The following is a 26,799-nucleotide window of genomic DNA, read 5'->3' as shown; positions in this document are numbered from 1 at the left end:
TCTCCCATCTCCACAGAGGAACTCTGGAGCGCTGTCAGAGTGACCATCGGGTTTTTGGTCACCTCCCTGACAAAGGCCCTTCTCCCCCGATTGCTCAGTTTGGTGGCTCTTGGTGGTTCCAAACTTCTTCCATTTAAGAATGATGGAGGCCACTGTGCAGATTGGTTTGGTACCCTTCCCCAGATTTGTGCCTCGACACAATCCTGTCTCGGAGCTCTATGGCCAATTCCTTCGACCTCATGGCTTGGTTTTTGCTCTGACATGCACTGTCAACTGTGAGACAATCAATCGGATTTACCACAGGTTGACTCCAATCATGTTGTAGAAACATCTCAAGGATGATCAATGGAAACAGGATGCAACTGAGCTCAATTTCGAGTCTCATAGCACAGAGTCTAAAATAAGGTATTTTGTTTTTTAATTTTTAATACATTTTCAAAAGTTTAGAAAAACCTGTTTTTGCTTCGTCATTACGGGGTATTGTGTGTAAATTGAGGAGAGAAATACATAATTGAATCCATTTTAGAATAAGGCTGTAGTTGTAACAAGATGTGGAAAACGTAAGGGGGTCTGAATACTTTCCTTATGCACCATATATTATCCCCAGCCTCACCTCATACAACAAAACATTCACCCACATCCATTTAAATGTATACAGTGTGTACATTCACAAACAGGACTGGAGACTGTTGAAGACCCCTGCTCTAACAGTAAGGTATTAGGTCAGTATACATACCAGATCCATTGTCATCGAACAACTGGATTAGGCTGATGGGAACTAAACAAAGAGGTATGATACTGACGTGTGAGTGTACACATTCTCATACTCGTCCCCCATGGGAATCAAACCCACGAGCCTAGCATTGCAAGTGTCAGGCTCTACTAAGTGAGAAACACAGTAGCTCTGAATTGTGTGCATCCCAAATGGCACTCTTTCCTATGGGCCCTGGCCAAACATAGTACACTATGAAGTGAACAGGGTGCCATTTGTGACGCAACTATCAATATCAGGCTACAAAGTGTTGGAGAAGCTATTAATGTCACAAAATAACACAAATAGCAGAATTGGTTATCGCAGTGTCCTGTTTTCATTTTCAGTTGTATCTTTAGTTGATGAAGTAGTAATTCCATTGAAGATGTTGGATGTTAGATGTTATGTGCATGTGGGGAATGTAATATGGCTGGGGTGTATTCATTAGTGAACGACGTAGCAAACCGTAGCAAAAAGTTTTTAAATCGAAAATGCTTTTTATTAAAACAAGCATTTCTTATTGGACAAATTCAGGTTAATCTCTCCCTGTTGAGGAGCTAACTCTCTGTTCTTAATCCATCCTGAGGAGCTGTACAGTGAGTGAGTGAGTGAGTGAGTGAGTGAGTGAGTGAGTGAGTGAGTGAGTGAGTGAGTGAGTGTGAGTGAGTGAGTGAGTAAGTGCGTGCGTGCGTGAGTGAGTGAGTGCGTGAGTGCGTGAGAGAGAGACAGATGGAATGAAAGAGAGAAAGAAAGGGTTTGAATGTGAGAAAGAGAGAATGAGAGAGAGAGACAGATGGAAAGTGCAGAGAGGAGACAGAGTGTGTGTGTGTATGTGAAAGAGAGTGAGAGAGAGAGTGAGGGTAGACAGATTGTGTGAATGGGAGATTAAAAGGAAGAACGAGCCACACAGCTACAAAGAAACAGCCCCTGTACAATACAGTCCCTATCTAATGGTGGTTATCTGTTTCAGCAACGTGGACAGCATCTGACTGCTGTTCTCTCTCTAGGAATCTTAATCACTACTATAGAAGTAAACTACAGTCTATTAGTGGCTATTAGCGGCTACACACATCAACCGAATGGAGAGATGATACAGGAGCTAACCAATCGGGTGTCAGAGCCGTCACAGCCGTCACATCCCAGAAAGAGGACTTTAAGATATTGCAAAGCAGTACGAATAATCATTTTCATTTTAACTCTGATCAAGGACCAGGGTGTCAGCTTAAAATGTCAGCTTCACACACATACATGTATATTTTAAGAAGGCTCATCGTTCACATTCTCTGTGTGTGTGTATGTGTGCATGCGTGTACGTGTGTGTGTGGCAGTTTGAGGCTTTGCCATCTCTTATGTGATGTGAGTTGATCAGAGAGCTGAGAGACCTGGGGAGTGAGGGCCATAGACAGTGCTGTGAGAGCTGAGAGGACTGTGGAGTGAGGGCCTTAGACACGTGTTGTGAGAGCTGAGAGGACTGTGGGGTGAGGGCCATAGACAGTGCTGTGAGAGCTGTGGAGTGAGGGCCATAGACAGTGCTGTGAGAGCTGAGAGGACTGTGGAGTGAGGGCTTTAGACACGTGTTGTGAGAGCTGAGAGGCCTGGGGGAGTGAGGGCCTTAGACACGTGTTGTGAGAGCTGAGAGGCCTGGGGGAGTGAGGGCCTTAGACACGTGTTGTGAGAGCTGAGAGGCCTGGGGGAGTGAGTGACTAAAAGGAAAACTTTTTCAACTTCATATTCATCATCTCCAGCACCACCCCAACATCAACATCTGTGATGCGTTTCTATATTTTGTAGTAAAAAAAGATTGAGGGAGAGAAGGGTTTCCAATGACATCATCAGTGTGACTCGTATGATTTTGACCAGCTGTGAGTAGGCATTGTCTACTAATTGCATACTAATTGTCTACTAATTGGTTGATGATTTCACAGGAAACACTTGGTGTTGGAGATGATGAAAATTAAGTTGACATTTTTTTTTCTTTTTTCCCCCATTATAATCAGACATTGCAGCTCCACTTAGGGTTCACGGGGTCACAGCAAGTGTGTGAGTGTGAGAGATAGACAGAGAGAGTTTGTGTGTGTGTGTGTGTGCGTGCGTGTGTGTGTGTGTGTGTGTGTGTGTGTGTGTGTGTGTGTGTGTGTGTGTGTGTGTGAGAGAGAGAGAGAGTAGGAGAAAGAGTGTAAGACACACCAGTGTGAACCGGACTGGTCTTGGTCCTGTAAAATATACTGCTGGTCTTGGTCCTGTAAAATATACTGCTGGTCTTGGTCCTGTAAAATATACTACTGGTCTTGGTCCTGTAAAATATACTGCTGGTCTTGGTCCTGTAAAATATACTACTGGTCTTGGTCCTGTTAATTATACTGCTGGTCTTGGTCCTGTAAATATACTACTGGTCTTGGTCCTGTTAATTATACTGCTGGTCTTGGTCCTGTAAATGTACTGCTAGTCTTGGTCCTGTAAATATACTGCTAGTCTTGGTCCTGTTAATTATACTGCTGGTCTTGGTCCTGTAAATATACTACTGGTCTTGGTCCTGTTAATTATACTGCTGGTCTTGGTCCTGTAAATATACTGCTAGTCTTGGTCCTGTAAATGTACTGCTAGTCTTGGTCCTTTAAAATATACTGCTGGTCTTGGTCCTGTAAAATATACTGCTGGTCTTGGTCCTTTAAAATATACTGCTGGTCTTGGTCCTGTAAAATATACTGCTGGTCTTGGTCCTGTAAAATATACTACTGGCCTTGGTCCTGTTAAATATACTGCTGGTCTTGGTCCTGTAAATGTACTGCTAGTCTTGGTCCTGTAAAATATACTGCTGGTCTTGGTCCTGTAAAATATACTGCTTGTCTTGGTCCTGTAAAATATACTGCTGGTCTTGGTCCTGTAAAATATACTACTGGCCTTGGTCCTGTTAAATATACTGCTGGTATTGGTCCTGTAAAAGTACTGCTAGTCTTGGTCTTTAAAATATACTGCTGGTCTTGGTCCTGTTAATTATACTGCTGGTCTTGGTCCTGTAAATATACTGCTAGTCTTGGTCCTGTAAATGTACTGCTAGTCTTGGTCCTTTAAAATATACTGCTGGTCTTGGTCCTGTAAAATATACTACTGGTCTTGGTCCTGTAAAATATACTGCTGGTCTTGGTCCTGTAAAATATACTACTGGCCTTGGTCCTGTTAAATATACTGCTGGTCTTGGTCCTGTAAATGTACTGCTAGTCTTGGTCCTGTAAAATATACTGCTGGTCTTGGTCCTGTAAAATATACTGCTTGTCTTGGTCCTGTAAAATATACTGCTGGTCTTGGTCCTGTAAAATATACTACTGGCCTTGGTCCTGTTAAATATACTGCTGGTATTGGTCCTGTAAAAGTACTGCTAGTCTTGGTCTTTAAAATATACTGCTGGTCTTGGTCCTGTTAAATATACTGGTGGTCTTGGTCCTGTAAAATATACTGCTTGTCTTGGTCCTGTAAAATATACTGCTGGTCTTGGTCCTGTAAAATATACTACTGGCCTTGGTCCTGTTAAATATACTGCTGGTCTTGGTCCTGTAAATGTACTGCTAGTCTTGGTCCTGTAAAATATACTGCTGGTCTTGGTCCTGTAAAATATACTGCTTGTCTTGGTCCTGTAAAATATACTGCTGGTCTTGGTCCTGTAAAATATACTACTGGCCTTGGTCCTGTTAAATATACTGCTGGTATTGGTCCTGTAAAAGTACTGCTAGTCTTGGTCTTTAAAATATACTGCTGGTCTTGGTCCTGTTAAATATACTGGTGGTCTTGGTCCTGTAGAATATACTGCTGGTCTTGGTCCTGTAAAATATGCTGCTGGTCTTGGTCCTGTAAAATATGCTGCTGGTCTTGGTCCTGTAAAATATGCTGCTGGTCTTGGTCCTGTTAAATATACTGCTGGTCTTGGTACTGTTAAATATACTGCTGGTCTTGGTCCTGTAAAATACACTACTGGTCTTGGTACTGTAAAATATCCTGCTGGTCTTGGTCCTGTTAAATATCCTGCTGGTCTTGGTCCTGTAAAATATACTGCAAGTGATGAGGAAACAAAGCCATGTTAGGCTACATAATAGATCTGATGCTATATGTGACCTACTCCAGTGAATACAGAAAGGTTAAAAAACAAACCGGTGTTACTACACTAATATCAAGTAATACAGTATCAAGGCCAATCTCTGCAGTCCTGTTGTATAGTCATTACAGTAAGCACCTCTGCAGTACAGTTATATAATGATTACAGTAAATACTTCTGCAGCAAGGTAGGTACTTGTACAGTACATTTTCAAAAAGAAAACACGCAGCGAACTCTTTGTTTCTTTAAAAACCTGCTGTATGTAAAATATTGTGCACTACAGCTTGGAAAATAATTCAATAATGTTTGTTTCCAACAACGTTTTCCTAAAGAAATCTGCTTCGTGTTTTGTTTCCTTGACACGATACTAACAAGTATCGCAATACTGGTATCGTCCCGGCCCTATTGGACAGTACAATAACCTGTTCTGTGGCTCACTCACCTTGAGCTTCTTGACATTGACACAGGGGTCGTTGGAGAAGCTCTCAGTGTCAGCAATCTGGATGTCTGCCTTCTCCAGCTCATTGGTCAAGTCATTCCTCACCTGAGAGAAAGACAAAGACAGAGAGAGGGAGAGAGAGACAGAGACATACTCATATCAGGTCTTATTTTTATAGTGCTTTCTTTACACATCCATCAATTCTTAGTTGCTTACTAACAGCTTTCAGGGCCTACACCCCAAAGAGGCCGAGGAGAGGCAGTAGACAGTGGCAAGCAAAAACTCCTTATTAGGAAGAAACCTTGAGAGGAACAAGACCAGACAGTGAGTTAGAGGGGATACTAGTTGGTGTTGTCCAGCCAGAGAAACAGTAAGGTCTAATTGCACGGTTCTGCTCACAACAATATCCCTGTTGTCTATGGCACCCCACCCCAAATGGCACCCCATTCCTATTGCCCTCGTTAAAAGTAGTGCACTACATATGGAATATGGGAAGCAGACAATTTCTAACTGATTCCAGATCAGTCTGGAAGCATCCTGCCCGTGGACCATCTCCAGTGGACCCTGCACCCCTTCTGAGATATGGACAGACTTCAGTTATTTATCCCTTAATTTAGTCTCTGTATCCCCCCAGCAGAAACTATTCCAGAAATGAAAATTGCTCCTTGGTTCCCGTCGAGTCTCAAGCACTCGATAATAAGCCGAGGAGGCAGTAAGATGCGTTTGTTTCTTAGCTAATGCTGCTGAGCTAATGTTGACTTAGTGGTATTTTAGGGACACTGGGGGAAAACATGCAGCTGTTACTCCTGAATGCAGCATGGGGGAGACACAGTAGGGTACAGAAAGATCCCTATTTGTTGAGGAGGTAATGCATACTGTGTGTCTCATAGTAGCCCCATGTGTGTATGAGCGAAGAGAGAGAGAAAGCAAGAGAGAGAGAAAGCAAGAGAGAGAAAGAGGGAGAGAGAGAGAGCAAGAGAGAGAGAGAGAGAGAGAAAGAGGGAGAGTGAGAGCTAGGGAGAGAGAGAGAGAGAGAGAGAGAGAGAGAGAGGGAGAGAGAGAGGGAGAGTGAGAGCTAGGGATAGAGAGAGAGAGCTAGGGAGAGAGAGAAAGAGAGCGAGAGAGAGAGATTAAGGTAGAGAGAAGAGACCTCTTAAAGTGAAGAGTTAAGCAGGGGGGCTGCATGGCTCCAGGGAGGAAGGGAGGAGGGGTGCAGCAGAAGGCTGACCGGCCGTCTCGGCAAGAGGGGAACTCCAGAGGGTTAGTGGGTTAGTAACCACAGAAGGCCCAGCCATGGAGGGTGGTGAGTGCGCTACAGTGTGATGCGATGAAATGCATAATGCAGTTAACGCTGTGGTGACCTGTCAAGTGAACCAGAATATACACAGAAACAGGAAGCATTGTGAGTTAGCTACAGGAAACACTACAGTGTACTACAGTGATAGCTAGGCAGGCGAAAAAGGCTTTTAGAACCATGTGGTCATTGTGTGGGGTGTGTGTGTGTGTGCGTGTGTCTGTGGGAATGCATGTTTGTGCTTCAGTCAGTCTACTTTACTTGTAAACAGCATATCTAGGACATATTGGCCACCTACTGGTCTAAATTCATTGGGAGGCTAATATATATTTGATGCATTGAGCCATCACAGTGGTAGGTAATGGCTGTAGGGAGGTAGATAATGGTGTGAAGAGGAAGTGGTTTGCCTCCCTGTGCCATGTTGACTCCCGTAGTGGTTCATCTTACTGTGGACTACACCATGGTGGTGTCCCAAATGGCACCCTATTCCCTATGTAGTGCACTAGTTCTGACCAGGGACCATAGGGAAACCCATACAGCTCTGGTCAAAAGTAATGCACTACACACAGGGAGTAGGGTGCCATTTGGGACGCAACCCAGGCATCCATTCCTCTCATTCTTCCTGATTCATTCTCTCACAAACTCCTAGCTATAACTCAACCACCAATTCCGTTATGCTAAATGTCCAGTATTTATCCCAGCTACAACAATATTTACTGTTGAACTAAGGCCAGGTCAACACACACACACACACACATGTAGGAACGTGTGCAAGATCACATGCATGCAAACACACCGCAGATGGATTTGTCTACTTCCATCAGGAATGGAAGGAACACTACATCTAACTAAAAGAAAGAGCTTAAGAAAGAGAAGGAAACCGTCTGTAAGTGTCTCCTTGTTTATGTCTAATTTGGGCCTGTAGATCCTGGAGACCATCAGAAGACAATGTACTAGCTTGTCTGCTCTGAGTTGACTTATTATTCCTGAAGAGCAAAGCCAGGTTGTATTGATCCAGTAATGCTGCCCTGCTGTTGTCTACACGTAGCAGAGTGTTGAAGGAAGGTTAGACAACATGGTTCCATGAGAGTGAGTTATGAGTGTGTGTGTGTATGTGTGTGTTGTGCGTGTGAGTGTATGTGTGTGTATGTCTCCCTCTGTCTCTCTCTCTGTGTGTGTGTGTGTGTGTGTGTGTGTGTGTGTGTGTGTGCGCCTGTGTGTGTGTGAACATGTTTTTCTTGCAATTTAATGTGTGTATCTTAGTTGAATAACAGCTACTTTATATTCACAAAAACACATGAAATAAGCTCCCGGAGACGTCTTCCATTGTGAAGTCCCCAATTCAAACACATTATCTTTCCATTAGACACACAAAACCCACCTCAGCCATTTATACAAACAGAGACACGGTGTTCACACACACACACACGGCAGAGCCATTACTGAACACCAGTCCACTGTAGTGAGCTGTAGCGAGCACAGTGTGTTTGTGTGCACCATGCAGTGGGTCTGTATTTACAGTATTGTTGTCATGATACCAGCATTTTGACTTCTATACCAATACTATCTTAAGGCCATGAGACTGTTAAATAGTCATCACTAGCCTGCATCCACCCAATATCCTGCCCTGACCATAGTCCCTAGCCGGCTACCACCTGGTACCTTAAAGGCTGATCACTTTAATAATGTTAACATACTGTTATACCCATTTCATATGTATATACTGTATTGCTGCATATATTTATTTAACCTTTATTTAACTAGGCAAGTCAGTTAAGAACAAATTCTTATTTACAACGACGGCCCACCACAGCCAAACCTTAACCCAGACGACGCTGAGACAATTGTGCGCCACCCTATGGGACTCCCAATCACAGCCGGTTGTGAAACAGCCTGGAATTGAACCAGGGTCTGTAGTGACAACTCTAGCACTGAGATGCAGTGCCTTAGACCGCTGCACCACTCAGGAGTACATACATATACTATTCCATCCTACGTATTCTTCACATATACTACATATTCTATCCTATACTGTACATAATGTCTATATATCCCATCACACACATATATACAGTGCCTTGCGAAAGTATTCGGCCCCCTTGAACTTTGCGACCTTTTGCCACATTTCAGGCTTCAAACATAAAGATATAAAACTGTATTTTTTTGTGAAGAATCAACAACAAGAGGGACACAATCATGAAGTGGAACGACATTTATTGGATATTTCAAACTTTTTTAACAAATCAAAAACTGAAAAATTGGGCGTGCAAAATTATTCAGCCCCTTTACTTTCAGTGCAGCAAACTCTCTCCAGAAGTTCAGTGAGGATCTCTGAATGATCCAATGTTGACCTAAATGACTAATGATGATAAATACAATCCACCTGTGTGTAATCAAGTCTCCGTATAAATGCACCTGCACTGTGATAGTCTCAGAGGTCCGTTAAAAGCGCAGAGAGCATCATGAAGAACAAGGAACACACCAGGCAGGTCCGAGATACTGTTGTGAAGAAGTTTAAAGCCGGATTTGGATACAAAAAGATTTCCCAAGCTTTAAACATCCCAAGGAGCACTGTGCAAGCGATAATATTGAAATGGAAGGAGTATCAGACCACTGCAAATCTACCAAGACCTGGCCGTCCTTCTAAACTTTCAGCTCATACAAGGAGAAGACTGATCAGAGATGCAGCCAAGAGGCCCATGATCACTCTGGATGAACTGCAGAGATCTACAGCTGAGGTGGGAGACTCTGTCCATAGGACAACAATCAGTCGTATATTGCACAAATCTGGCCTTTATGGAAGAGTGGCAAGAAGAAAGCCATTTCTTAAAGATATCCATAAAAAGTGTAGTTTAAAGTTTGCCACAAGCCACCTGGGAGACACACCAAACATGTGGAAGAAGGTGCTCTGGTCAGATGAAACCAAAATATAACTTTTTGGCAACAATGCAAAACGTTATGTTTGGCGTAAAAGCAACACAGCTCATCACCCTGAACACACCATCCCCACTGTCAAACATGGTGGTGGCAGCATCATGGTTTGGGCCTGCTTTTCTTCAGCAGGGACAGGGAAGATGGTTAAAATTGATGGGAAGATGGATGGAGCCAAATACAGGACCATTCTGGAAGAAAACCTGATGGAGTCTGCAAAAGACCTGAGACTGGGACAGAGATTTGTCTTCCAACAAGACAATGATCCAAAACTTAAAGCAAAATCTACAACGGAATGGTTCAAAAATAAACATATCCAGGTGTTAGAATGGCCAAGTCAAAGTCCAGACCTGAATCCAATCGAGAATCTGTGGAAAGAACTGAAAACTGCTGTTCACAAATGCTCTCCATCCAACCTCACTGAGCTCGAGCTGTTTTGCAAGGAGGAATGGGAAAAAATGTCAGTCTCTCGATGTGCAAAACTGATAGAGACATACCCCAAGCGACTTACAGCTGTAATCGCAGCAAAAGGTGGCGCTACAAAGTATTAACTTAAGGGGGCTGAATAATTTTGCACGCCCAATTTTTCAGTTTTTGATTTGTTAAAAAAGTTTGAAATATCCAATAAATGTCGTTCCACTTCATGATTGTGTCCCACTTGTTGTTGATTCTTCACAAAAAAATACAGTTTTATATCTTTATGTTTGAAGCCTGAAATGTGTCAAAAGGTCGCAAAGTTCAAGGGGGCCGAATACTTTCGCAAGGCACTGTAGATCCATCGGCCAATTTCTTGGGCCACAATACCTATTTTGTCAATTGGACTTGTACCCCTCTGCTACTCGGAACCCTACTAATCCATCTCGATTGGTCTATCGACATTACCGCACGCAGTGGCTAAAACAGACTTTCCTCCGTGGAGACATCCCTGTAAGGTTCTTATGCTAGCTTGCTAGGCCCGTTCTGCTAGTTGTCTGAATCGCCATGTCTCCAGCCAGCCCAACCACTCACTGAACCCCTATTGATCACCCGGCTACACATGCCTCTCCCTAATATCAATATGCCTAGTCCATTACTGTCCGGGTTAATGATTATTATCTTATTTCACTGTGGAGCCTCTAGCCCTACTCAATATTCCTTAACCTCCCATTTAGTTCCACCTTCCATATATGCGGTGACATCACCTGTTTTAAACGTCTCTAGAGACAATATCTCTCTCATCATTACTCAATGCCTAGGTTTAGCTCCAATGTCCTCACATCCTACCATACCTCTGGCTGTACATTATGCCTTGAATCTATTCTCTCACGACCAGAAACCTGCTCCATTTACTCTCTGCTCTGGACGCACTAGACTACCAGTCCTGATCCAGGCCCTGCAGTGCCTAGCTCCACTCCTACTCCCCAGGTGCTCTCATTTGTTGACTCCCGTAACAGTAAAAGCCTTGGTTTCATGCATGTTAACATTAGAAGCCTCCTCCCTAAGTTTGTTTTATTCACTGCTTTAGCACACTCTGCCAACCCGGATGTCCTAGCCGTGTCTGAAGCCTGGCTTAGGAAGCACACCAAAAACCCTGAAATTTCCATCCCCAGCTATAACATTTTCCGACAAGATAGAACTGCCAAAGGGAGCGGTGTTGCAATCAACTGCAGAGATAGCCTGTAGAGTTCTGTCTTACTATCCAGGTCTGTACCCTAACAATTAGAACTTCTACTTTTAAAAATTAATCTTTCCAGAAACAAGTCTCTCACCGTTGCCGCTTGCTATAGTCCACTCTCTGCCCCCAGCTGTGCCCTGGACACCATATGTGAACTGATTGCCCCCCCCATCTATCTTCAGAGCTCGTGCTGCTAGGTGACCTAAACTCTGACATGCTTAACACCCCGGCAATCCTACAATCTAAGCCTGATGCCCTCAATCTCACACAAATTATCAATGAACCCACCAAGTACAACCCCAAATCCGTGAACACGGGTACCATCATAGATATCATCCTAACCAACTTGCCCTCCAAATACACCTCTACTGTTTTCAACCAAGATCTCAGCGATCACTGTCTCATTGCCTGTATCTGTAATGGGTCCGCGGTCAAACAACCACCCCTCATCACTGTCAAACACTCCCTAAAACACTTCAGCGAGCAGGCCTTTCTAATCAACCTGGCCTGGGTATCACCATCTTAAATAAGCATGCCCCATTCAAATAAAATGTAACCAGGAACAGATATGGGCCTTGGTTCTCCCCAGACCTGACTGCCCTTGAAGAGCACAAAAACCTCCTGTTGACTTTTGCATCATGCAACTTTTCAGGGAAGTTAGGAACAAATATACACAGGCAGTTAGGAAAGCTAAGGCTAGCTTTTTCAAGCAGAAATTTGCATCCTGTAGCACAAACTCAAAAAAGTTCTGGGACACTGTAAAGTCCATGGAGAATAAGAGCACCTCCTCCCAGCTGCCCACTGCACTGAGGCTAGGAAACACTGTCACCACCGATAAATCCACTATAATCGAGAATTTCAATAAGCATTTTTCTACGGCTGGCCATGCTTTCCACTTGGCTGCTTGGCTGCTCTTGCCGATGCCGTTCTGTACCATCACTTATTCATATATCTTTATGTACATATTCTTTATCCCTTTACACTTGTGTGTATAAGGTAGTAGTTTTGGAATTGTTAGGTTAGATTACTTGTTGGTTATTACTGCATTGTCGGAACTAGAAGCACAAGCATTTCGCTACACTTGCATTAACATCTGCTAACCATGTGTATGTGACAAATAAACTTGATTTGATTTGATTTGAAAGCTGCCACGGTCATCCCCCTCTTCAAAGGGGGTGACACTCTAGACCCAAACTGCTACAGACCTATATCTATTCTACCCTGCCTAAGGTCTTCGAAAGCCAAGTTAACAAACAGATTACCGACCATTTTGAATCCCACCGTACCTTCTCCGCTATGCAATCTGGTTTCAGAGCTGGTCATGGGTGCACCTCAGCCACACTCAAGGTCCTAAACGATATCATAACCGCCATCGATAAGAGACAATACTGTGCAGCCGTATTCATCAACCTGGCTAAGGCTTTTGACTCTGTCAATCACAACATTCTTATTGGCTGACTCAACAGCCTTGGTTTCTCAAATGACTGCCTCGCCTGGTTCACTAACTACTTCTCAGAGAGAGTTCAGTGTGTCAAATCGGAGGTCATGTTGTCCGGGCCTCTGGCAGTCTCTATGGGGGTGCCACAGGGTTCAATTCTCGGGCCGATTCTCTTCTCTGTATACATCAATGATGTCGCTCTTGCTGCTGGTGATTCTTTGGTCCACCTCTAGGCAGACGACAGCATTCTGTATACCTCTGGCCCTTCGTTGGACACTGTGTTAACTAACCTCCAGACGAGCTTCAATGCCATACAACTCTCCTTCTGTGGCCTTCAACTGCTCTTAAATGCAAGTAAACCTAATTATATGCTCTTCAACCGATCGCTGCCCACACCTGCCCGCCCGTCCAGCATCACCACTCTGGACGGTTCTGACTTAGAATATGTGAACAACTACAAATACCTAGGTGTCTGGTTAGACTGTTAACTCTCCTTCCAGACTCACATTAAACATCTCCAATCCAAAATGAAATCTAGAATCGGCTTCCTATTTCGCAACAAAGCATCCTTCACTCATGCTGCCAAACATACCTCGTAAAACTGACCATCCTACTGATCCTCGACTTCGGCGATGTAATTTATAAAATAGCCTCCAACACTCTACTCAACAAATTGGACGCAGTCTATCCATTTTGTCACCAAAGCCCCATATACTACCCACCACTGCGACCTGTACTCTCTCGTTGGCTGGCCCTCGCTTCATACTTGTCGACAAACCCACTGGCTACTCCTCTCCTTCCAGTTCTCTGCTGCCATTACTGGAACGAACTGCAAAAATCACTAAAGCTGGAGACTCTTACCTCTCTCACTAACTTTAAGCACCAGCTGTCAGAGTAGCTCACAGATCGCTGCAACTGTACATAGCTCATCTGCAAATAGCCCATCCAATCTACCTCATCCCCATACTGTATTTATTTATTTATCTTGCTCCTTTACACCCCAGTATCTCTACTTGCACATTCATCTTCTGCACATTCTACCATTCCAGTGTTTAATTGCTATATTGTAATTACTTCGCCACTATTGCCTATTTATTGCCTTACCTCTCTTATCCTACCTCATTTGTACATGCTGTATATAGATTTTTCTACTGTATTATTGATTGTATGTTTGTTTATTCCATGTGTAACTCTGTGTTGTTGTATGTGTTGAACTGCTTTGCTTGATCTTGGCCAGGTTGCAGTTGCAAATGAGAACTTGTTCTCAACTAGCCTACCTGGTTAAATAAAGGTGAAAACATTTTTTTATGAAAAAAATATTATATTTATATCCCAAAAAGTACATTTAGTTGGTGCCATCGATTTGACTAATCCACACGTTCAACATGCAGAGAAAGGAATCCAAAAATCTACACCTAAACTTTGTTTCAACAAGTCAAAATAAGTTTCTATGAATTGCTCAGGTACCCGAAAATGTAAATGAACTAAACTATTCGTTACAGAAAAAAGTATGTTCAATAGGAAAGCAATATTAGCAGGTGCGCGTCCTCTTTATCGCACACGCAAACAAGGATTTCCTAGCTGGGGTCATTGAACTAAAACTCATATTTATTCAAGTTACAAGCCTGAAACCTTGAACAAAGACTGCCCTACAAAGTTGCAAGCTTCCGTTACCTTCTTGCAATGTAAAGTGTTCTAGCCTATAACGGACATTGCATTGTGAACAGTAACAGTTGCAACATTTCTAAATGCCGTGTTGCATTAATCAAGTGTGTTAACTTCTGAAACAGCTAAGTGGTGATTCAGTCCAGCCTCCCAGGGAGTGCAGTGGTTCCCCAGGACAGGCTAGAGCTAGCAGTGGGTAAGTGGAGCAGGCACCGGCACATCGGCTGCGCTCATAGACTTTTATCCTCTCTCAATCGGTAAACGACATGAAACATATTTTACAGAAGTACAGAAAAAAAAGGAATTCTAGTACCTGTTTGTTATGTTCTAGCATGGAAAAAGAGCTGACGTTTGGGCATAGAGTGTAAAACTAATCGACAGTATGCCAGAGAGCTCGTGGAGAATACGGCTACATATAGGGCTGTCCTAGAAGAGCTTCTGTCTCCCAAGAGATTTCTATTTGTAAGATGTATGTCCCTTCCATTCCCAACGGACGTGGACAAATCCATCACCACCCCACAGAACGTGTAGGTGTGTGTGTGTGTGTGTGTGTGTGTGTGTGTGTGTGCGTATCTGTGCGTGTGTGTTTCTGTGTGTGAAAGAGAGAACGAGAACGAGAGAGGAGCAAGGGAGGGAGGGAAAAATCCTTTATTGTCTGTGCTTGCCTGGGATTCCCCATCTTACCACAGCAGTCAATACATCAGGAGAGAAATAGAATCCCCACACACACACACACACACACACACACACACACACACACACACACACACACACACACACACACACACACACACACACACAAACACACACACACTAACACACAAAAACAAACACATGGGGACAGGCTGGGCAAAATGACAGTGTCAGTGTATTGAGTTATGAGTGTTGAACACCCCAGTGCTCCAAGAGGACATTAGTACAATATTATTCTATTTACATGCAGGGTTAAACAAGCACCAGCAAACACAGACTAAAGACACGGGCATTGATACACTCATATCAGCACACAGGCAGGCACACACACACACACACACACACAAGCGTACACACATAGACACACACATGTAAATATATATACAAACACACACAGACCCACACGCATGCTTGTTAAACCCTAACCAGAAACTGTGGATTGATGGCAGCATTCGCGTAAAACTGAAAGCACGTACCACCGCATTTAATCATGACAAGGCAACTTGGAATATGGCCGAATACAAACAGTGTAGTTATTCCCTCCGTAAGGCAATCAAACAAGGAAAGTGTCAGTATAGAGACAAAGTGGAGCCGCAATTCAACGGCTCAAACACGAGACGTATGTGGCAGGGTCTACAGTCAACCACGGATCGCTGCCAGCACCCGCCCACCCGACTAGCATCACCACTCAGGACGGTTCTGACTTAGAATACATGGACAACTACAAATACCTAGGTGTCTGGCTAGACTGTAAACTCTCCTTCCAGACTCATATCAAACATCCCCAATCCAAAATCAAATCTAGAATCGGCTTCCTATTTCGCAACAAAGCCTCCTTCACTCACGCCGCCTAACTTACCATAGTAAAACTGACCATCCTACCGATCTTCGACTTCGGAAATGTAATTTACAAAATAGCTTCCAATACTCTACTCAGCCAATTGGATGTAGTCTGTCACAGTGCCATCCGTTTTGTTACCAAAGCGCCTTATACCACCCACCACTGCGACCTATATGCTCTAGTCGGCTGGCCCTAGCTACATATTCGTAGCCAGACCCACTGGCTCCAGGTCATCCATAAGTCTATGCTAGGTTAAGCTCTGCCTTATCTCAGCTCACTGGTCACGATAACAACACCCACCCGTAGCACACGCTCCAGCAGGTATATCTAACTGGTCAACCCCAAAGCCAACACCTCCTTTGGCCGCAATCCCATCCAGTTCTCTGCCGCCAGAGACTGGAACAAATTGCAAAAATCGCTGAAGCTGGAGACCTAGATTTCCCTCACTAACTTTAAACATCAGCTATCTGAGCAGGATGTAGTCTGTCACAGTGCCATCCGTCACTGCAGCTATACATAGTCCATCTGTAAATAGCCCACCCAATCTTTCTACCTCATCCCCATATTGTTTTTATTTACTTTTTTGCACACAAATATCACTACTTACACACCATCATCTGCTCATCATCATCTGGTCATCTATCCCTCCAGTGTTAATCTGCTAAATTGTACTTACTTTGCTACTATGGCCTATTTATTGCCTTACCTCCTCACACCATTTGCACACACACACACTATATAGACTTTATTTTTTTTCTATTATGTTATTGACTGTACGCTTGTTTTTTCCATGTGTAACTCTGTGTTGTTGTTTCTGTTGCACTGCTTTGCTTTATCTTGGCCAGGTCGCAGTTGTAAATGAGAACTTGATCTCAACAAGCTTCCCTGGTTAAATAAAGGTGAAATACATATATATTTTTAAAATAAAAAAATCAGTCAGGAAGTTAAAGCTTGGTCGTTAATGGGTCTTCCAAATGGATGTTGCCCACAAGCATACTTCCAAAATTGCCCAGCCAATTATATATTTAAATGTACTGTACCAAAACTATGAAATAACCCATTAGGAATGTAGCATGTAGCAACCACAAAAGCGTTAAACAAATCCAAATATACTTTATATTTGAGATTCTTCAAAGTAGCCACCCTTCCCCTTGATGGATAGCTTTGCACACTCTTGGCATTCTATCAACCAGCTTCACCTGGAATGCTTTCCCAACAGTCTTGAAGGAGTTCCCACATATGCTGAACACTTGTTGGCTTCTTTTCCTTCACTCTGCTGTCTAACTCAAATAAAATCAAATGTATTTATATAGCCCTTCTTACATCAGCTGATATATCAAAGTGCTGTACAGAAACCCAGCCTAAAACCCCAAACAGCAAGCAATCCAGGTGTAGAAGCATGGTGGCTAGGAAAAACTACTTAGAAAGGCCAAACCCTAGGAAGAAACCTAGAGCGGAACCAGGCTATGAGGGGTGACCTCTGGGTCTTCCCTTTCCTCTGGTGGTCCTCAAGAGAGACAGTTTCATCATAGAGCTCGATGGTTTTTGCGATATTGCGTTCTTTAAAAAAAAAAAATATATATATATATATTGAATTTTTACCCCAATTTCGTGGTATCCAATTGTTGTAGTAGCTACTATCTTGTCTCATCGCTACAACTTCCGTACGGGCTCGGGAGAGATGAAGGTCATGCATCCTCCAATACACAACCCAACCACCACCTAACACAGCGCGCCTCCAACCCGGAAGCCAGCCGCACCAATGTGTCGGAGGAAACACCGTGCACCTGGCAACCTTGGTTAGCGTGCACTGCGCCCGGCCCACCACAGGAGTCGCTGGTGCGCGATGAGACAAGGACATCCCTACCGACCAAGCCCTCCCTAACCTGGACGACGCTAGGCCAATTGTGCGTCGCCCCACGGACCTCCCGGTCGCGGCTGGTTATGACAGAGCCTGGGTGCGAACCCAGGGACTCTGATGGCACAGCTGGCGCTGCAGTACAGCACCCTTAACCACTGCGCCACCCATGATATTGCGTTCTTGACATTTTCCAGATTGACTGACCTTTATGTCTTAAAGTAATGATGGACTGTCATTTCTGTTTGCTTATTTGAGCTGTTCTTGCCATAATATGGATGATTGGCTCAAATGCATTAAGAAGGAAAGAAATTCCACAAATTAAATTTAACAAGGAACACCTGTTAATTGGAATGCATTCCAGCTGACTACCTCATGAAGCTGGTTGAGAGAACTACAAAACTGTGCAAAGCTGTCATCAAGGCAAAGGGTGGCTACTTCGAAGAATCTCAAATATAAAATAATATTTTGATTTGTATAACACTTTTTTTGGTTTCAACATGTTTCCATATGTGTTATTTCATAGTTGTGATGTGTTCACTATTATTCTACAATGTAGAAAATAGGAAAAATAAGGAAAAACCCTGGAATGAGTAGGTGTGTCCAAACTTTTGACTGGTACTGTATATACTAGGCCGTTTTCAGAGGACTGCCCAAAAAATTGCCAAAAACTCCAGTCACCCATGTCAAAGACTGTTCTCTCTGCTACCGCACGGAAAGAGGTACCGGAGTGCCAAGTCTAGGACCAAAAGGCTCCGTAACAGCTTCTACCCCCATGCCTTAGCTGGATCGCCATGCTCCCCTTCCTCAGCCGGCTCGTCAGGCTTTCGTGCCTCGGCCGGATCACTAGGCTCCTTTGCCTCAACCGATCTGTCAGGTTCCCGCGCCACAGCTGACTAGACAGGTTTCTGTGCCTCAGTTGCCGTGACAGGTTCTTGCGCTTCTGCAGGGGTGACAGGTCCACTCCTGATCCCCAGGTTCGTCCCCTTTGATGGCGTCCAGCGTCTGGAGGGGGTACTACGTAAGGGAGGGGGTACTACGTATTCTCCCTCTCCGGCCTCTAGGTCATCAGGCTGCTGAACACCTGTCACCATCGTCTCGCGCACCTGCGCCTCATGACACTCACCTGGACTCCATCACCTCCTTGATTATCTTCACTATATCTGTCAATCCACTTGGTTCTTTCCTCGGGGATTATTGACTCTGTTTTCATGTCGGTGCGTTGTTTGTGTTTCGTGTTTATTGTTTTGTTTGCTTATTAAAACACTCACTCGCTGTACTTGCTTCCCGACTCTCAGCAAACTCGTTACAGTTCTAAAAACCTTTGACCTGTAGTGTGCATATATTTATTTTTTGTTGTTTTCTAAATCTTATTGCTTTTCTACGATTTCTTAGTAAGGTCATGATATCAACGTAAGGTTTCAAAATGTGATCACAGTCATTCCTTTATGTAATGTGATTACCTCGCTCAGTGAGGGATTTTTCTGGGTTCTAATTTCACTAATGTTGATCAGAGAGAGTGATGAGGAGAGGAGGAGGGGTAACTGACCCAAGATCAGCGTCTATGGACATCTTCACTCTACACACTTAGATAGATTTTTGGATTAATTCACGTTTTCCATAGAATTTGGGTTGTACTTTTTGGAACGTAATTTTTGACGCCATTTCCGGTCACAACTTGCAGACTTGTTTACGTGTTGCTGTGCGTTTTGTTGCCAACCTTACTTTGCTACCTGACAACTTTACGGTTTTTACTTTTTAATTACCGTTTATATTTTTGGTTTTTCCCCTCACGCAACTTTTTTTCATTCTACTTTTTCACTCTGGACGCTTTATCTGGACTTGGTTCGTCAGGACCTCCAAACAGCCGAAGCTAAGTAGTAACATTAACATGATGCCTTCTAATTGCAGTCGCTGTACTCATAATATACGGGAGAACGATCGCCTTACGGCGAGGATAGCTGTGCTACAATCCCAGCTTCAGACGCAATCGTTAGGCAAGGGTCATTTCAGTGTAGGAAAGGAGGAAACAGCGTCTGTGCCACCAGTAAGTACAGATAGTAACGTTAGTATAAATCCCCTCGCACGGTCCCCGCAGCCGGACAACTTTCTCACGGTTTCTGGAAGGAAATGCTGTAGGAATGCTCAACCGATGTCGCTCATTCAGCCGACAGAAACTTTCAACCGGTTTTCCCCATTAAGCAGCGAGTCGGAGTCAGAGCCTTCTCTTGTCTCTACTCCTCCCGTTATGGGGTCTGAGACGCCGAAGCTTCCCACCATTAGCTCTGACAAATTGAAAACTCTAGTCATTGCCGACTCCATTACCCGCAGTATTAGACTTAAAACGAATCATCCAGCGATCATACACTGTTTACCAGGGGGCAGAGCTACCAAAGTTAAGGCTAATCTGAAGCTGGTGCTGGCTAAAGCTAAAACTGGCGAGTGTAGAGAGTAAAGAGATATTGTTATCCACGTCGGCACCAACGATGTTAGGATGAAACAGACAGAGATCACCAAGCGCAACATAGCTTCAGCGTGTAAATCAGCTAGAAAGATGTGTCGGCATCGAGTAATTGTCTCTGGCCCCCTCCCAGTTAGGGGGAGTGATGAGCTCTACAGCAGAGTCTCACAACTCAATCGCTGGTTGAAAACTGTTTTCTGCCCCTCCCAAAATATAGAATTTGTAGATAATTGGCCCTCTTTCTGGGACTCACCCACAAACAGGACCAAGCCTGACCTGCTGAGGAGTGATGGACTCCATCCTAGCTGGAGGGGTGCTCTCATCTTATCTACCAACATAGACAGGGCTCTAACTCCTCTAGCTCCACAATGAAATAGGGTGCAGGCCAGGCAGCAGGCTGGCTAACAGCCACTAGCACAGTCAGTGTAGTCAGCTCAGCTATCCCCATTGAGATCGTGTCTGTGCCTCGACCTAGGTTGGGAAAAACTAAACATGGCGGTGTTCGCCTTAGCAATCTCACTAGGATAAAGACCTCCTCCATTCCTGTCATTATTGAAAGAGATCATTATACCTCACATCTCAAAATAGGGCTGCTTAAAGTTAGATCCCTTACTTCAAAGGCAATTATAGGCAATGAACTAATCACTGATCATAATCTTGATGTGATTGGCCTGACTGAAACATGGCTTAAGCCTGATGAATTTACTGTGTTAAATGAGGCCTCACCTCCTGGCTACACTAGTGACCATATCCCCCGTGCACCCCGCAAAGGCGGAGGTGTTGCTAACATTTACGATAGCAAATTTTGTCTTTTGAGCTTCTAGTCATGAAATCTATGCAGCCTACTCAATCACTTGTTATAGCTACTGTTTACAGGCCCCCTGGGCCATATACAGCGTTCCTCATTGAGTGCCCTGAATTCCTATCGGACCTTGTAGTCATAGCAGATAATATTCTAGTCTTTGGTGACTTTAATATTCACATGAAAAGGTCCACGGACCCACTCCAAAAGGCTTTCGGAGCCATCATCGACTCAGTGGGCTTTGTCCAACATGTCTCTGGACCCACTCACTTGTCACAGTCATACTCTGGACCTAGTTTTGTCCCATGGAATAAATGTTGTGGATCTTAATGTTTTTCCTCATAATCCTGGACTATCGGACCACCATTTTATTACGTTTGCAATTGCAACAAATAATCTGCTCAGACCCCAACCAAGAAACATCAAAAGTCGTGCTATAAATTCACAGACAACACAAAGATTCCTTGATGAACTTCCAGATTTCCTCTGTCTACCCAAGGACGCCAGAGGACAAAAATCAGTTAACCACCTAACTGAGGAACTCAATTTAGCCTTGCGCAATACCCTAGATGCAGTTGCACCCCTAAAAACTAAAAACATTTATCATACGAAACTAGCTCCCTGGTACACAAAAAATACCCAAGCTCTGAAGCAAGCTTAGAGAAAATTGGAACGGAAATGGCGCCACACCAAACTGGAAGCTTGGAAAGACAGTACTGTGCAGTACCGAAGAGCCCTTACTGCTGCTCGATCATCCTATTTTTCCAACTTAATTGAGGAAAATAAGAACAATCCGAAATTCCTTTTTGATACTGTCGCAAAGCTAACGAAAAAGCAGCATTCCCCAAGAGAGGATGGCTTTCACTTCAGCAGTGATAAATTCATGAACTTCTTTGAGGAAAAGATCATGATTATTAGAAAGCAAATTACGGACTCCTCTTTAAATCTGCATATTCCTTCAAAGCTCAGTTGTCCTGAGTCTGCACAACTCTGCCAGGACCTAGGATCAAGAGAGACGCTCAAGTGTTTTAGTACTATATCTCTTGACACAATGATGAAAATAATCATGGCCTCTAAACCTTCAAGCTGCATACTGGACCCTATTCCAACTAAACTACTGAAAGAGCTGCTTCCTGTGCTTGGCCCTCCTATGTTGAACATAATAAACGGCTCTCTATCCACTGGATGTGTACCAAACTCACTAAAAGTGGCAGTAATAAAGCCTCTCTTGAAAAAGCCAAACCTTGACCCAGAAAATATAAAAAACTATCGGCAGATATCGAATCTTCCATTCCTCTCAAACATTTTAGAAAAGGCTGTTGCGCAACAACTCACTGCCTTCCTGAAGACAAACAATGTATACCAAATGCTTCAGTCTGGTTTTAGACCCCATCATAGCGCTGAGACTGCACTTGTGAAGGTGGTAAATGACCTTTTAATGGCATCAGACCGAGGCTCTGCATCTGTCCTCGTGGTCCTAGACCTTAGTGCTGCTTTAGATACCATCGATCACCACATTCTTTTGGAGAGATTGGAAACCCAAATTGGTCTACACAGACAAGTTCTGGCCTGGTTTAGATCTTATCTGTCGGAAAGATATCAGTTTGTCTCTGTGAATGGTTTGTCCTCTGACAAATCAACTGTACATTTCGGTGTTCCTCAAGGTTCCGTTTTAGGACCACTATTGTTTTCACTATATATTTTACCTCTTGGGGATGTCATTCGAAAACATAATGTTAACTTTCACTGCTATGCGGATGACACACAGCTGTACATTTCAATTAAACATGGTGAAGCCCCAAAATTGCCCTCGCTAGAAGCATGTGTTTCAGACATAAGGAAGTGGATGGCTGCAAACTTTCTACTTTTAAACTCGGACAAAACAGAGATGCTTGTTCTAGGTCCCAAGAAACAAAGAGATCTTCTGTTGAATCTGACAATTAATCTTAATGGTTGTACAGTCGTCTCATATAAAACTGTGAAGGACCTCGGCGTTACTCTGGACCCTGATCTCTCTTTTGAAGAACATATCAAGACTGTTTCAAGGACAGCTTTTTTCCATCTACGGAACATTGCGAAAATCAGAAACTTTCTGTCCAAAAATGGTGCAGAAAAATGTATCCCTGCTTTTGTCACTTCTAGGTTAGACTACTGCAATGTTCTACTTTCCGGCTACCCGGATAAAGCACTAAATAAACTTCAGTTAGCCTCCCTACACTGGCTTCCTGTCAAGGCAAGGGCTGATTTCACGGTTTTACTGCTAACCTACAAAGCATTACATGGGCTTGCTCCTACCTAGCTCTCTGATTTGGTCCTCCCGTACATACCTACACGTACGCTACGGTCACAAGACGCAGGCCTCCTAATTGTCCCTAGAATTTCTAAGTAAACAGCTGGAGGCAGGGCTTTCTCCTATAGAGCTCCATTTTTATGGAATGGTCTGCCTACCCATGTGAGAGACGCAAACTCGGTCTCAACCTTTAAGTCTTTACTGAAGACTCATCTCTTCAGTGGGTCATATGATTGAGTGTAGTCTGGCCCAGGAGTGGGAAGGTGAACGGAAAGGCTCTGGAGCAACGAACCGCCCTTGCTGTCTCTGCCTGGCCGGTTCCCCTCTTTCCACTGGGATTCTCTGCCTCTAACCCTATTACAGAGGCTGAGTCACTGGCTTACTAGGGCTCTTTCATACCATCCCTAGAAGGGGTGCGTCACTTGAGTGGGTTGAGTCACTGATGTGATCTTCCTGTCTGGGTTGGCGCCCCCCCTTGGGTTGTGCCGTGGCGGAGATCTTTGTGGGCTATACTCGGCCTTGTCTCAGGATGGTAAGTTGGTGGTTGAAGATATCCATCTAGTGGTGTGGGGGCTGTGCTTTGGCAAAGTGGGTGGGGTTATATTCTTCCTGTTTGGCCCTGTCCGGGGGTGTCCTCGGATGGGGCCACAGTGTCTCCTGACCCCTCCTGTCTCAGCCTCCAGTATTTATGCTGCAGTAGTTTATGTGTCGGGGGCTAGGGTCAGTTTGTTATATCTGTACTTCTCCTGTTATATGAGTACTTCTCCTGTCCTATCCGTTGTCCTGTGTGAATTTAAGTATGCCCTCTCTAATTCTCTCTTTCTCTCTTTCTTTCTCTCTCTCGGAGGACCTGAGCCCTAGGACCATGCCTCAGGACTATCTTAGGAACTACAATGGTAGAGAAAGCAGAGCGGTTGAAGTGATCTCACACACACACACACACACACACACACGCACACACGCACACACGCACACACGCACACACACACACACACACACACACACACACACACACACACACACACACACACACACACACACACACACACAGAGACACACAATTCACCACCTAAAGAGCAGTGGCCTTGGCAAATAGTTTGAATTCATGATCATGAGGCATTCTAGTCTCTAACAGCAAACAGGGGATTGAGGCTTAATCATCAAGACTGCATGGTGTAGTGTGATTCAAAACAGACCTTAATCCACTTATTAATAGACAGTGCAAGGGAAAAACTTCCTAGGTTCCTGAAATGTGTCAGATGGCAACAGTGGAGACAGGATAGACGGGAAGAGATCCCGTCAAGCTAAACCGAAAGCGATGAAATCCACACATTTGTCAGCTAGATGTTGGACAGACTTATTGATAGATGTTGTCAGGAAAAAACGACCTGCTAAACTGTCAGTTTCTGAAAATGTATTGGATAGTGGCTCAGAAGTAAGGAAGGACTAGAAAGTAATGAAATGTCTTTCACAACTGGATAAAGTTATGAAATATGGACATAATTTCTCAGAGAGAGACATGAATGTATAAACAGCTGTTCCGATATTCTCCCATATCTATTCTCAAGGACTTTTGGACCATTGAAAAGCAATGAAATGCAGAACACATTCCTTTTTTTCCCATCTTATGCACAAATTGATTAACTTCAAGTGTTCCTATATCCTTTCATAATTTGACACAGTTTGTTTTCCTGCCCAAATCAACCAAACCACTGCTAGATCCAATGCAACAATCTGAGTGGAGAATGGAAGTGGAGAAAACGATGCTTCCTCCCTTGCATATATTTGTAAATCAGGATTAAGGACAAATGGTATAGCAGGTTGATTGAATCGACCGCCCTTCCGTCTTTCTTTCCGTTCTAAACCTCACGGCGGCATCAGGAGGAGGGAGATAAAAGGATTTAGCTCTTCCACAGAGTCACAGCGAGTCTTCTTATCCCTCCGCACCACCACATAGATTGTTTTCAACTAGCCCGACAACGCCAGACAATGCCACGCTCTCCAGTCACAAGTGATAGATTTTTTAATCCACACTTTGATATCTCCCGATACCACTTTGATACACAAACAGGCTATCATGGGGTGCTGCGGTGTTGGTGCTGTTAGGGTGATGTGCTGTTCTCACACACGTTTATATTCCTATCTAGAGGTATGACAAGTCGAGGAAAGGAGCCAGTGGTTTTTGTTTCAGTGAATAGATGTCAAATACCATAGCTCCATAAGAACAGATGCTGCTGCTGATTGATATACATGTAATACCCTTGGTAAAACCAAGTATTGAGTTGACTTGTTGTAATTAATTGGTAATGTACAAGTGAATAGGTTGGTTTACTTTTAAGTTTAAGTTTTGACCAATAAGGTCGCTTGTTAAGCTGTGGCCAATGGGAGTTGACCTGGTTAACTGGAGGCCTGGGAAAAAGAGAGAGAGACGTTGAGAAAAGGATGGACATTACATTATGAAAAATGATAAAAGATGACGATAAAAATAGAACAAAACCCATACCTATCGAGTTTTGAAGGGAAATACCTATTTTATTTCACAAGAGAGTTATTATCACTTTGTTGAGAAAGACTTAGTAAAGACTGAAGCTACCGTCTCATCGTGGAGGTATTTGACAGCCTTGAGGTTAGCCTAGCATCGCGTGACACCGAGAGAGAACAGCTTGGGGAAGATTAACGAGTTCATGTTTCAATCTGATATCTGTTACTGCTAAGGAGTACTGTCTGCATTGATAGCTGTGCTTGCTGTGGATCTTGTGAGAAAACCTGCACAGAACTGCCATACTTCGCCGAGGGAATATCTACGAGTAGTGAGTAACCACAACGGTGGAGTGCTTCTGGACTTTATGTGTGTCGTCATTCTTTTGGGATCTCCAACGCGCGCCAACGGGTTAAGCAAGCTTGAAATAATTTGGACATGGGTTGTGCACGACTCATTAGGGTTTATTATTTTATTTTTATTTTGATGTGGTGCATTGAAAATGTAATAATAAACATCTTGAACCTTATGTATTTTGCCTTGGTGGAGTCATTTCCTGTTTCAATTTCACTTAATGCATGGGAAAGGAATATACAATAACAAAAATCTATAATCATTCCATCTGAAGTTAATACCTTATTTGTCATCACCCTAGAGAGTTTACAATAGGGATTCTTATTGGAGATGTCCTTCTCTCCTAACATCCCATGTTGTTGTGATATTCTACGTAAGGTAATATCGTGAGAGTCAAATTCGAGCCTGGTGAGAGGGTTACATACAGTACATGTATACTGTAGTAAGGACTCCCTTATATTTCTCCACCACACTAATCCATGGAGAAACCTCAGAAGGTGTTGACCGCAGAAACAGTGCCTCCAAACAACTATCTTAGCCAATTTTGTGCTAACAACCTGATGGCCAAGTAAAACCTGTGTCTGCTGAGAGAGACTGTGTGTGGGGAAGCAGGTGCAGTCATCTGGTTTTACTTGAAACCACCATGCATGCCTCAACATTCTCCTGGAGAGAACAGTTCCTCAATGGACCTCCACAGCATGTGAGATGGGTGTTGATGTGTGTACGTACTGGTTCTGTGAGATGGGTGTTGGGGCCTTAAAC

The 26,799-nt window shown here is 43.7% G+C and overlaps 1 protein-coding gene across 1 annotated transcript in view; it reads right to left on the bottom strand.

Moving 5' to 3' along the window:
- LOC110489398 (gamma-aminobutyric acid type B receptor subunit 2) overlaps positions 1–26,799 on the bottom strand; it is a 378,500-nt gene that overhangs the window by 181,711 nt on the left and 169,990 nt on the right. The window contains exon 4 of the mRNA XM_090227680.1: positions 5,281–5,382. Coding sequence (XP_090083806.1) covers positions 5,281–5,382 — 102 coding nt within the window. The remainder of the gene's footprint in view (positions 1–5,280; positions 5,383–26,799) is intronic.

Source organism: Oncorhynchus mykiss, chromosome 30, assembly GCF_057628025.1.
Source record: "Oncorhynchus mykiss isolate SJ-2025 chromosome 30, ASM5762802v1, whole genome shotgun sequence".
Classification (NCBI taxonomy): domain Eukaryota; kingdom Metazoa; phylum Chordata; class Actinopteri; order Salmoniformes; family Salmonidae; genus Oncorhynchus; species Oncorhynchus mykiss.
Note: the sequence above shows the minus strand (reverse complement) of the source record. Positions and strands in the feature narration are given on the sequence as shown.